General features: G+C 49.6%; 1 protein-coding gene across 7 annotated transcripts in view; it reads right to left on the reverse strand.

Annotated features, from left to right (window-relative positions):
• Positions 1–13113, reverse strand: part of ARID1B (AT-rich interaction domain 1B) — a 400125-nt gene that overhangs the window by 12707 nt on the left and 374305 nt on the right. For 6 of the 7 annotated variants that reach the window (XM_059699964.1, XM_059699960.1, XM_059699962.1 and 3 more), the window contains 4 exons: positions 9830–10039; positions 7109–7313; positions 1573–1711; positions 1151–1323 (listed from right to left, as the gene is read on the reverse strand). In XM_059699964.1, the coding sequence (XP_059555947.1) occupies positions 1151–1323; positions 1573–1711; positions 7109–7313; positions 9830–10039 (727 nt within the window). The remainder of the gene's footprint in view (positions 1–1150; positions 1324–1572; positions 1712–7108; positions 7314–9829; positions 10040–13113) is intronic. The other variant, XM_059699957.1, reaches the window with a different exon arrangement.

The following is a 13113-nucleotide window of genomic DNA, read 5'->3' on the forward strand; positions in this document are numbered from 1 at the left end:
TCCCCCATCTCCATGTTGAGCGTTAAACGGGCACTAGGCTGTACTTTGGGCCTCCCCACAGAAGCAACAAGGACAAAGAGCTGGGTTTGTGTCGGCAGTGAAGTAAAAAAATCAGAGTGCCACCAAGTCCGCTGACAGAATATGGAGGAATGCAGAACGTTACTGTGGCAGGGGTAGGGCTGCGAGAAAGCCTGTCTCCCAGGGCTTTTCTGTTTATCTGCTTCAATTTGGTACTAAATCCACCAGCGGAGCACGTGAGCTGAAGTACGCTTCCTCCCGAGCAGCGGTGTCGCTTCCACAATCGATGAAAACAGGTTCTCTGGCTGCCCCGGGCCTGGCGGGGCAGTCTGCTGCCTCCCCACCCTCCACAATAAAGGAAATGTGGGCACACGGAAACAAAAGAAGTGCGATCTCGCGGTCCAACAGCATGTCGGTAGGAAGTTCATAATAACTTTTGAAGCCAGATTCCCAAAACTACTAATTATTTTTCCATGTTCTTATGGTCACATTTTCAGTCTAAAATGTGAAACCACCACCAACAGCACTAACAAAATGTTCTTTCTAACATCGCACACCACTAAGAAAAATAGCTACCTCCAACGTTCACAAAGCCTTTGAATATCCGAGTTTATGGATTTATTGCAAGTTCTGCAAAATCTTTACTTGGATTAGGCAGCTCTGAAGCTTGAAAGGAAAAAGTATAGATTGTCTTGCTTTAAGTAACATATAAATCTGAAAGTTACACCGAATAAAATACAATTTGTGGTTTAATGTGCTTTTCCATGAGGAGCTGGTGCTGGTCTGCACCATCCTCCTAGCACCCAGCCCCGTGCCCAGCCCAGGCCCCGTGCCCACCACCGCACCCACGCCTGGTGGCATTCAGAGCACGCTTGCTTCCTGTGCCAGTCCTTCTTCTGTGGCCTGTATGTGCTTACTCCCATCATACTCATGGCACCCTGTATGCAGGTCCTAGTAATACCAATTTCTAGGTGAGGAAACGAAGCACAGAGATGCCAAGTACTTTCTCCAAGGCCAGAACGCAGTAACCAGGAGCTGGGGCTGAACGCTGTCGAATGCACGAGGGAATGGTGGTGGGACGGCAGAGAGGAGGCTCTGCGACCACGCCATGCAGGGGCGCCTCTGCACCTACCTTTTCTCATTCCGCCAAAGGGGTCCTTGTTGGGCTCGTAGGGCACCCTGCCCATCACGTCAGGCATGCTCATGCCCTGCTGGTACGGGGTGCTCGGAGTCATGGAGTTCCGTTTTGGGAACGATGAGTCGCCCGCGTCTGAGAATGGGTCGTGCACACTGACTGTACTGCTTCTGAGCGGACGGGAGGAATGAAAGCTTCATGTCAGAGCAGGAAGCGTGACCTCCAAACACGTATTCAGAAAACAAGCTCCTCTTGAAATCAGTAAATGTGAAAACCATCCAAATAAATTACCACTAAAACTAGTAGCAGTCAACATGTAACAACGCACTAGGGAACACCATCTGTGTCCTCTGTGAGGTTTGCTGCAGAAAATGAAGATAGGCAAGTCTGATTCTGCATGCTCACAGTTTTTAACATACCTTCCACCTTGCATTGGGGTCATCTGTCCATGAGGGGTGGAGGCCGGAGTAGGTGGCTTCAGGTCACCTGGAACTTCTGCCATCGAGTTACTGCCAGTTGACTGGGGGGTCTGTGGACCTTGCAAGGATCCTGAATTAGCTGACAGTGGTAGGTGCCAAGAGAAAATGGGGAAAAAACAAGGTTATCAAAGTAAGATCATCCTTGCTAGTTATTAAAAAAAAAAAGACAACAATACCCATTGCTGGTCAGGCCTGAGTAAAATTAGTCACTCTTCTATTTTTTATAGAGGTATAATGGACATATTTTAATATTTTTAGGAGCACAATGTAATAATTTTGACATTTGTAACTATTGCAAAATGATCACCATAGTAAATCTAGTTAATATCCTTGACCATACACCATTACATTTTTTTTTTCCTTACACATTATTTGTAGTGAAAAGTTTAACTCTGGAAACATACTTTACTTGTGAGCCATAAAACAGTTATACTTTTGACCAGGTAATGACTTTCCTGGGTAATAATACCAAGAAAATAATCTAATGTAAAGGAAGTTTTAGGCAGAAAAATGTTTATTTCAGTGTTGTTTATAATGTAGATAATTTAAATGTCTGAGAATAAGGAATAATGGGATGAAAATTTTGGTATATCAATTTGATGGACTATTGTGCTGTTTTAAAAAAATTAGAAAAATTAGTTCTGGTCTTACTTTTTAACTTAAGAAAGTTTAAGTTGAAAAGCAATGACACAAAATAACAACGGGCCTTTTTCGTATTTCGATGCCTTCTAAATGTCTACAAGTATCTATGCTCTGTCATCAGCAGTGATTTTTGGAGCTATGAAATCAGATTTGTGACTACACAACACAGCACTGGGTTGCAATTCATTAATGTCATTATCGGAGTTTATAAGGCTTGGCTTTAACTATAATTACATTATAGGAATAGCTTAGAACTGAGTAGATCTTTTAAAAATTTAAGCAAGCAGTCTTGAAAATATAACCTCACCTTATAGGAAAAACAATATTTTAAGAGCTCCTGCTTTATCATTGATCACAGTCCTGAGAATGTTAGGTGTTCAACAGATATTGGTTTCATTTACTAATCACTTATTGAATAAACAATGGGCTTACTCTATTGCAGGCTCTTTTCCATCCCTGAGCTCCACCCGTGCACCAAACTGACAAGAAAAGATAAGCATCTCTGCCCTGTGCAGTCTACAATGAACACTTTCAGAACTGTAACACACGGCGGGTTCCTGGCTGCTGGCACATGCTGTATCTACAGGTCCTTTCCTGTGCAGTGCCCAGGGCTCATGAGCGACCACCATCCTCGTTGTACTTTAGAGGAAACAGAGTTAAACTGGTCACTAGCGAGAGTGCTATAAAGGCGACGGGTCTATCACTCCTCCTCAGCCAGCCCCAGCCATGTGAGCAGGGCCATGCCCAGGTGTGAGTACAGCCTTCCCTAGGTGTGAGCACAGCCATGCCCAGGTGTGAGCACGGCCATGCCCAGGTGTGAGTACAGCCATACCCAGGTGTGAGCACGGCCTTCCCTAGGTGTGAGCACAGCCATGCCCAGGTGTGAGCACAGCCATGCCCAGGTGGGAGCAGGGCCATGCCCAGCTGTGAGCATGGCCATCCCCAGCAAGATCAGGTCTGTCCAGGTCCCACCTGGTCGGGGGTGAGTACTGGTGACAGCCAACAGGCTGTGTTCTGTGCCCAGGACTAGTGTGACTCTGGGAAGTTCTCAGAGACGCGGGAAGACTTCCTTGTAATGTATCTTTTTAGATGTGGACATCTTAAAAATACAAACTTACTAACTCATGCTTATAAACCAGATTTTGGTGAAACCCTAGAAATGCATATTTAAAAATGTGACGAGAGGAAAAGCAGTCTTTATAAACACATAGGGTAGCCCTGCAGACAGGAGCTGGCAGGAGCAATGCCTGGCGTTCTCCATGGAGGGCCGGGCTGCTCACAGCCCGCACGCTTCCTTGGAAACATGGCTCACAGGCTGTGATTTCAGAATGACCCTTATTTACAAGTATTCACATTTACAGCTCATAAAAAAGGGAAAATTCTTCTCTCTTGCCAGAGTTTCTTCCTTTGCTTTCAGTAAAAAAAAATGAACGCAACCTCTTGAAGCTCCATTAATAGAGGCTGGCTCGCTCTCTAGGATGTCCCTACCTTTTGCCAGAAGCTACAAATGTATACTCGAAAGTAAACAATGGAAAGGTTATTGAAGGTTAAGTGCATTCACACACTTCAGACTGTACAGCCAGACTCCTGGCTGGGAAGATAATTTACACAGCACGAACCCGGTGCCCTACTTCTGGCTGGGGTTTCGGGAAGTAGGGTGGGGAGAAGGAAGAAGAGCTGATCTGTCCCAGGCCTGCAGTGGCTAGAGGTCACCCAGAGGGCACTGCTGTTTATAACCTGAGCCCCTTTCTCATTTATCTTCCACTGAGGATTCCCTAGTTGGACCCATGACAGGTTTTGTGACATCACCTGTCAGCTAATAATAGAAACGCAGTCAGCCACCTGCCAGCAAAGATGGATGGGTTTTTGGTTACAGACTCACTAATTGAATGTGGAGCTTCCGTGCCCCGCCCTCCCCTGCTCCCCCAGGCAGGCCCTGCCCGTCCCTCCCCCGCTGGTTTCCAGGCCGCCCTGGCCAGCTGGGTAGGAAACGGCTGTGGCTGCTCATCAGAAGCCCACAGCTTTTATAGTTTTATTATAACAAGAGCCCCACTGGGCCGGAGAGATGCCCCTGTACCAGGCCTTGGCCCGGTTTCACTTGGGGCCTTCTCAGCTGACTCGCTCCAGGGGCTGCAAGACTGGGGTGACCCCATCTCTCCGGGAACCACAGGCCTGTCCACAGTGGAGATCCCGATGGCCCCAGAGGCCTGAGGGGTGACACTTGCAGGGCTGACAGCACTGAATTTCAGACCCATAGCAGCCACATCAAATCAAAATGAATACAGATGGATGACTTAGAGCAGCGGTCGCCAACCTTTCAGACCTCACGGACCACCGGTTGGCAACCGCTGACTTACAGCGCTCTTACAATACAGCCAATGATCTAGGATTTAAGCTGGTTTAGTGAGCATTTAAACCAGGGGTGGGGAACTCTAGCCCGAGGGTCCGAAAAATCATTTGACCTAGCCCTGCCAAAGCCTTCGGGGTGAGTTAATGAAATGTTTGACCAAATAGAGCAGGCTAATATTTAAGTTGATAATTTTGTATGGCCTGCGAATGATATAAACATCCAAATGGCCCTTGATAAAAAAAAGGTTCCCCTCCCGATTTAAACAAATAATCTAGAATGTTTTGTAGGAATCTTTTAACTGACGTTTGCCTGGATGTGCAGGTAAGGAGTCAACTACAATTATGTGCCCATGGGAAAAACTGACCTCAAAGACACACATTTTGGCTGAAATTTAGTTTTTGGAAATGTTGTAGTATGCGAGACCCTGACATGGCAAATTGTTGACAATTTTTTTCCTTCTTTGACAGTAAAAATGTTTCAGAGACGAGTTCCTCGGTGACAGTCCCAGAATCCGAGAGGACAGACCCAGGGGTGCTGGGAAGCGCCTGGCTCTGGCCACGGACTGACGGGAGTCACCACCTCAGGGACCCGTCCCTGTCTGTCTTGCTGAGCAGTGCACAGATCACTTGAGATGACGGGTGGGCCCTGCGTACCCCGCGCCTGCCCTCCAGGCCCCGCCGAATGCATGGAGGAAGTGCTCCCCACTGCTGCCTGCCCCACAGGCTCAGCTCCATCTGGCCACTGAGGAGGACGGATTGTCAGAGCACATCTGCAATCCAAGCTCTTTGTGCAGGTAGAACGATAGCGCTGCCGTAGAAAGAGGAAAAGGCAAGGCGCACTTTCGGAGGGACCTGCCCAGCGGGCGCCGGGAGGACTATTCTCCACACGCAAGTGCAGACCATTCACTGCACCAGCTCTTTCCCGGCGAATAAAATGCACCTTCAGATCTTTGTAGACGTCGCCTCTTCGGCTCCTACACCCCACTGGGTTTTTATTTTGGAAATCTAGTGTCAGAGCTGTTCATAGGCAGCTTGTTTTACTCTGTGAATACAATGTGGGGAGATTTTTAAAATCAGGTTCCAGTTTTTCAGGCACAACGTCACTGGCAAAGGCTGGGGTCAGAGGGGAGGCTTTCAGCTGGTCCTCAGCAATGCCAGATTGAAACCAGGTGTGTCAATACAAGCATTTACACGGGGCCCCGGCCTAGCGCCTGCCGGTGTCAGCTCTGCCACCCAGGAGCAGCTAAATGAAGAGAAACCACTTCTTTCCTCGGTCACAGATACCATCTTCTAGGTGTCAATGCTCCCCATTACAAAGGTGCTTCCCATACCGGCGCAGGCAGGGAGTGCTGGGCCCGTTCCTCACTGTTGCTGTGACTCTGGGTCAGTTCCTTAGACTTATGTGCCTTAGTTTTCTTATGGATTTAAAACAATCTCTGTGTCCTGAGTCTGACAGGAGACTAAATGGTAAGGCGTGGATTTCAGCCAGAGCGAGCTGTGCGACAGGAAGCGCAGGACGCTCGGCCCCCGTGTGCAGGGCAGACGGTCAGGAATGGCCACCCCAGGGCTGGACGGGGCGGAGCCAGACGCGGGGACAGTGTTGCTGAACTTCAGAGAGGCCGCCACCCAGGACAGGATGACCCCTCATACCGTGGTTATCGAACACAATGGTTTCACAGAGTCAAGCAAGCTGTCCCACAGGCAGAATGAGGGCTGCTGGCAGGAGCTGAAGGAACGCAGGGTCGCCGTCAGGTGAGAGGAGACAGGAGAAGGCAGGAACCAGCTTGGATTTTCGTGTGAGAACTCAGGCGACCAGCCATCGTTCCTAACACCCCTGACCGCGGTCGAAGCTAACTGGCTGCCCCGTGGCCCGAAACACAATGTCCAGGTCCCATGTGGCTAACTGCCGGCCTGAGGCTGAGCTGTGCGCTGCCTGCCAAACTGCAGGGGGACTTTCTGGGGTGCAGACCAGCGCGGCTCCCTGGGGGAGTTGTTTTGACAGTGAGGTGGACCATTTAAAACAGCGGTTCTCAACCTGTGGGTCGCGACCCCTTCGGGGGTCGAACGACCCTTTCACAGGGGCCGCCTAAGACCATCGGAAAACACAGATATAATTACATATTGTTTTTGTGATTAATCACTATGCTTTAATGATGTTCAATTTGTAACAATGAAATTGGGGGTCACCACAACATGAGGAACTGTATTAAAGGGTCGCGGCATCAGGAAGGTTGAGAACCCCTGATTTAAAAACACCTGTCTGAGGAGTAAAGGCAGACAGCTCAGAGCTCCCGTCTATGTGACTAAAAGGCAAAGCTAAGGAGCGGGGCCTTCAAAGTGCTGACCAGAAGGGTCACCAGGCCGTTTCCTCGTCGGGAACACGGCCAGCGGGGGCCACTGGAGCCCACAGAACAAAGGCCCGCGTCCCGGCGGCCGCCCCTCCGCCTCCGCCGCTGCCGGCAGCGGCTGCGACGCCCGCACTCACCAGGAGATGGCGGCTGCAGCTTGGGCTGCTTCTTGGTCTCCCCGGTGCTGAAGACTTCCGGCGGCGGCTCCTCCCCGCGCTCGATCTTGCACTCGAAGGCAAACAGGTACTGGATGTACTGCTTTTTCAGGGAGCTCGCTGCACTGCTCGAAGTGCCAACATTTAGGTTGGTTGCCAGCTCACGCCACTTCTTGTTTTTATTAACCTGGCAAGAAAACACCCAAACGGCAGGATCATTGGTTTGCAGCAAAGTCACTTGTTTAAAGCTGGGAGACAAAAAAAAAGGCACTTAATGTCCTGGTTTACTTTTCCCATTTGCCTCTTTAGCTAATGCGCGTGACTCGCACTCCGCAGAGCAAAGGCAGCATTCACAGTTATGAAGCCATTAAGGAACCTGCTGGTGGGGACACGAAAAGCATCGCTTGTCCAGACTGTGCTGCCTGGGGCCCCTCCGACGCCTCGCCCTCCTCCAGAGCCAGCGGGCAGCCAGGGATGGATCTGAGCAAACGCACTCTCGCTCACGCTCGGCCCTGTCCCACCTCTAGTGAAAATTTAAAAAAAGGTATCTAAAACCCATCTGAAAAGCAGCAACAGAACTATTTTGTAAGTTAAGTGTTTCAGCCTTGACAAGAAAAACGGTGTTCCCTTCCAACAAGCTCCCAGAAGGATGGGCCTCTGAACCCGGCGTTCACCCTCTCACGAGGCTGTCTTGTGGGGTTGGGCAAAGACAACACTGGGTGCAAAGGTCAACGAGGCCCTGACCAAATCACCCCAACTTAAATGCCCGGCACAAGCCTTGGGACCTGGCAGCCCTGTGACCCGCCAGCCGGCCTCCGGGCAGGCAGCTGGGGCTCGTGAAGGGCAGGAGCAGGTGGGACTCCCAGGGCTCCCTTCCTCGCAGGCAGGAGAGAAGACAGTTGCAAAAACAGAAGAGAAAAAACAACCCCGCAGTGTTACATAGGATTGTAGGCTTTTGATTCCCACCTTTTGAGTCCCACTGGGGAACAGAGTTATGGAAGGTTTAAACACAAGAATGAAACATGAAGACCTGCAAATACGAGGGATTATTCTGCCTTCATGTGCGTCCTGGATTCAACAGCTTGGGTAAGGGTTAAGGGCACAAGTGGTTTGTAATGAAATGTTAAATTTTTGGATTCAAACTTTCTCACAAAGCTCTTTATATCCATTTACTTAGTACTAAATGGTGCATGATAAACCGCACACGCTCACGGAAGTGCCCAATGCTACTCTTGGTGCTTAATGCCGGCTGGCAGCAGGCAGGCCGTGGACTGCTGCAGAAACTCGGCAGAGGGCTGCCTGGGGCTCCCTGAGAAGCGAGGCATTGAGCTGAGCTGTGTGGCTGCAGCTGCTCCAAGCACCTCTGATGGTCACCAGGCAGAGATGAAGATGGGTGTGAGCGGCCAATGCCAAGCGCACACCACTGAGTCACAGCTACATCCAAGCACCCTATTAGCCAGGCCAGCAGTCTCACTGGCAGACCCAACCCTAGCGCACACAGCGGTCAGAGTGAGGTCCAGACAAACCACCTGCTATGGTGGTGACCCCAACCGCTTAGTATCCTGGGGACTAACATCCGTGCGGGAGGCCTCGGGGCAGGAGAGGCCAGGGGTCTCAGTGCGGGGGGACGTGCGTCTTGATTCTCCCCTGGCTGACGGGTGTGATTTACCACGTGATCACACAGGGCCGTGCCCCACGCTGTTGCAGCTGCAGTCCTCGGGGCCCTGTGCATGGGACGGGGCACCCCAGGCAGAACAAAGGCCTCTCCTGCACCCCCGCCCCGGTGTGCAGTACTGGGACCAGGTGAGACTCGTGGGTTAGATGACGTGCCCTTGGATAGTTTGTGACCTGTGCCACCTGGGCCACCTGTGTCGACCACCGGGCCCACAGGCGCTCCCTTCACTGCTCTGGGTGGGGCCCAGGTGACTCAAATGCAGAGCTAGGCCTGCGAGCCACTGGTGATGGGGAGCAGCTGCCCTGAGTCCAGGGCCACACCACCACGGCACTTCACTTTGTTCGTTTCCTCAAGTCTCCTTTGGGACTGGTGACCTCTGCATTGATAGGGATTTAGGACAAGGGCAACCTCCAGCGAGGCCTGCACCCAGCAGGCAGGGAGCCCTGAAGAGGGCAGCCCCAGGCAGGCACCTGCACCCCTGAAAACAAGCGCCTCCTGAAGCTCCGCCCCCGGAACCACCTGCTCCCTCCAGTCCCAGCCAGGGGCCCAGTGACAGGGACATGCTTTAATGGCTTCGTTTCCTCGATAAATTGCTCTGGACAACTGAAACAGTGAACTTGATTTATACCCGATGCAGACAATTCATTTGGTCATTCACAAGACTTTTCTGGAATAGTTACTATGAAATCCTGGCAGATCCCACAGAACTCCACGGCTGTCAGGGATCCTAAAGAAAAATCTAGCCCAAATGTCTCACTTTACAGGTAAGGACCAAGGTCCATATAAATGCCTGGGGGGGGGGGGGGCGGGTCACACTCCCAGCTGGCTGTGAAGCCAGGGTCCCCAGTCCCGATGCTCACCCTGCACGGGTCCCCATGAGGGTGACTCTCTCACAGGCGTAGCTTTCTCTCCGTGAGAAAACAACCCAAGTCTATATAGTCAAAGGAGGTTGCTGTGAGAGCTTATCCAGCATGCCTCCCTCTTTGCTCCGTCACTCATTCATTCACTCATTCATTCATTCAATTCACCTGGGCCAAACCTCCGATCTCTTTGACACAGACATAGAGCCGGAACAGGTCCAGTGGCTTCTTGCCCACGGCGGGCAGGCTGGAGACAGGGGACCCTCTCTCCTCCATGAAGGTCAGGTAGCGGTCCACCCACAGCTTCCTCTCTGGCTCGCTCCCCAGCTCATACACCTTTGTGATCTTCTCCCCAGTGGTGGTGGATGAGCTGGACTTCTGGGGCCAGAAGGAGCATTTGGAGGGGGAAAGGGTGGGCAGAGGGTCAGGGAAGAAGGTGAGAAAAAGTAATGAGCTACCAGGTACAAAAAGAGAATACATTTTAAAAACTACTGCTATCACACAACAACTAGGAATGAAGGCTACTAGTTCAGGCACAAACTATACATTTCTTAATGAAGAATTTACTTTGACTTTAAATAAAGGCCTGAACCCTCCCCCTTTATATACTTAGAAAAAACCTCTTTTACTTTACTGATATAAGCGTTGAATCCCAGAAGGCAAGATTCCAATGACACCATCGTCATTTTTAAAGAGGGTGTTAACTCACAGAACGATCACAATGAATTTAAATTTCACATGTATTTATAGAGTCCCAAAAACATGAGCTCCACTTTCCTTGTCAAAGTAAGAATGGCTAATGTGTGTCTTCATTAAAACTCTAAATCATATGGAGGAAGAGCCAACACGTGGAACTTGTGGGAAATAAGAGGTAGGTCACAGATCACAGGACCAGGGTGAGGCCCCAGGCCTGTCCGAGAGCTTCACAGGCCCCTGGCTGAGGCCCCAGCACGCCCGCGGTGACCGCTTCCCCGCTGAAGGTGCTTGAGCTTCTCCGCCTGGTGAAGGGCTGGTAGCTGCCGTAGGTAACTAGGCCTTCATCACGGACACGTGCTTTTTCATACTCCTGGGGTATCTACAGGCAAATATCTGCTTACTTTTACACACACGTGCTTAATGCCCACATGGTTCAGGCCGATGCTCTAATTCTCGGTCTATTATTTTTCTAACTATACGTGACACTGAAATGTCAAAAGCTGCAGTTTCTGCACACCTGAAGCCACCATCTGATGCATGACCCGGGCGGGAAAGGGACACTTTCAGTCCTAAACAGCCCAACAGTTCCCTTCCTTTTATGTCTCTATATTTGTAACAATATTCATGTACTTGTACTATTTGCAACTCCGGGGGTTGCTGTACAGAATCGCTTCTAATTTCCCTATAAAGATCTCCTTGGAACAGTAACCGACTTCATTTATTCATGTTTGTTTACTAGGTTATCGTTTGCAACATAGTCATTGTTTAGATGGGGATTTTCTTAACTTCTGCATGAAACTTAGCCTAACATAATTTCAAACACATTGCTGAAATTTGGGGGGTTGAATAACATGATTGCCATTGAGGTTTGATGTGACTGTTTAGCAACATGGTCCCCAATAAAAGCAGGACCTGAGCAAGGATGGAGAAGGAAACCAACAGAGCTGCTGAGTGGCAGCTTTTCCTTTAATTAACAAGCTGTTTTCACTGAAATTTTAAGCCTCCAGCTTTAGAATTATTGAGGCACAAAATCTTTACATCAAGTATACAGAAGTGGGTGACAGAGTTGATGCAAATAAAAAAATGTGGAGTGACAGGATAAAACACAGTGATCTTTTAGAATTTACATCGATGCTGAAGCTAATGGCCAGCCACTTAAAATTACTTTAGAGAAGTGCTGAGAACTGTATGCACACATTCCTAGTATGTCTGTTAGCCTTGTACACACTGCGCTATGGAGCACACGTGATAGACACTGTGTCTTTATAATGTATTTTCCTGTGCTTATAGTCAAGGAGTGCTTGACAAGGAACAATGCAGCTCTAACGCTTGATGCCGCTTTCGCACACTCTGGCACCCCAGGAGCCCTGTCATCAACGGGGCAGGTGTCGGAGGGTGCTAAATCCTAGTGTCGAAGTCTTTCGCTTTTTGGGAAATATTCTAAAAACATGGGTCCAGTGTTTTAAAATAAAAGATAATTTGAAATAAGGACATGAGGAAAAGCATTCTTACCTAAAATCAATTAACATAAAACCAACCTCCCTCTTGCACTTTATCTGTAAAAAAACTAAAAATGTTTCAGATTCGATTCAGGATAAGAGAAATAAAAGCAATTTTTTCGATGTGAAATCACTCGAGTAGCTCTGCACACTCAGAATCTAAGACTGAACTGCCGTGCTGGCCCGTCCTCTCTGCCCCGGGAGAAGCCACTCAGGACCCGGGCAATGAAAGGAGTGGGTCATCTGGACCGGAAACAGGCCTAAAATTAGCTTGACGATGCATAGTTTAACTTTTCTTACCTTGCTTTGTTAAATAAACTTAAGTTTAACGTCTGCATATCTCAATTTGTTCCCATAAAATTAGAAAAATGTACTGAAGATCATAATTCTTAATACAATCACTTTATTTCTTAGTTTTTAAAGCTTCAGAAAAGCATTTTCACGGTGCCATAATGTAGGCACATGCACCTGAATGAAAAGCTAGCCTGAGCCAGTTTGGATAGAGCATCGGCCTGTGAGCTGAAGGGTCCTGGGTTTGATTCCAGTCAAGGGCAAGTACCTTGTTGCAGGCTCCTCTCTGGCCCGGGCCCTGGTTGGGGTGCATGCAGGAGGCAACCAATCCACCTGTTTCTCTCACACCGATGTTTCTCTGTCTTTCCCTCTCTCTTAAAATCAATAGAAAAATATCGTCAGGTGAGAGAAAAAAAAAGCGCTAGTGGTCAGGCTGGGTTCATGTGCCAGGTGCTAGGATGACCCCGGTGCCTGCCCCTCACTGCAGGTTTTGTCTGCCCTGTGTGCCTGGTGACACAGTGAGTAAAAGCCTCCCATTGCATGGAGCATCTGTCTGCCTCTGCTCTCCCGACCGGACATGAGGTCCACAAGGCAGGGTCCTGCTGGCCTGGAGGCACCAACTGTGACTGCACTGAGGGCACTCGGCGTATCTATGAATGAACACTCACATGACAACACAGGCCCAAGAAGCCTGGCACCGTCCCGGTAAGAATTAACAGCTGATGAAAACATCCTAAAAAGCGGATTTCGTGAGCAAGGTGCTCCGGGAATTGGACGCTATCTAGTAAGACTGGCAGCTGAGACGGGACCGTGCCCACACTCAGCACCCCCTCTCCCGGCCTCGGGGTCTGCTTCCAAAGGGAGAATTCGGGTGTCCGGACAGAGAAAAAGGACAGGGAGAGAACAGCCCCAGGAAAGAGTACAGACTTCATCATGCGGCCTGCGGACCTCGTCTGCTCAGACCTG

This window comes from Myotis daubentonii, chromosome 6 (assembly GCF_963259705.1).
Source record: "Myotis daubentonii chromosome 6, mMyoDau2.1, whole genome shotgun sequence".
In the NCBI taxonomy this organism is placed as follows: domain Eukaryota; kingdom Metazoa; phylum Chordata; class Mammalia; order Chiroptera; family Vespertilionidae; genus Myotis; species Myotis daubentonii.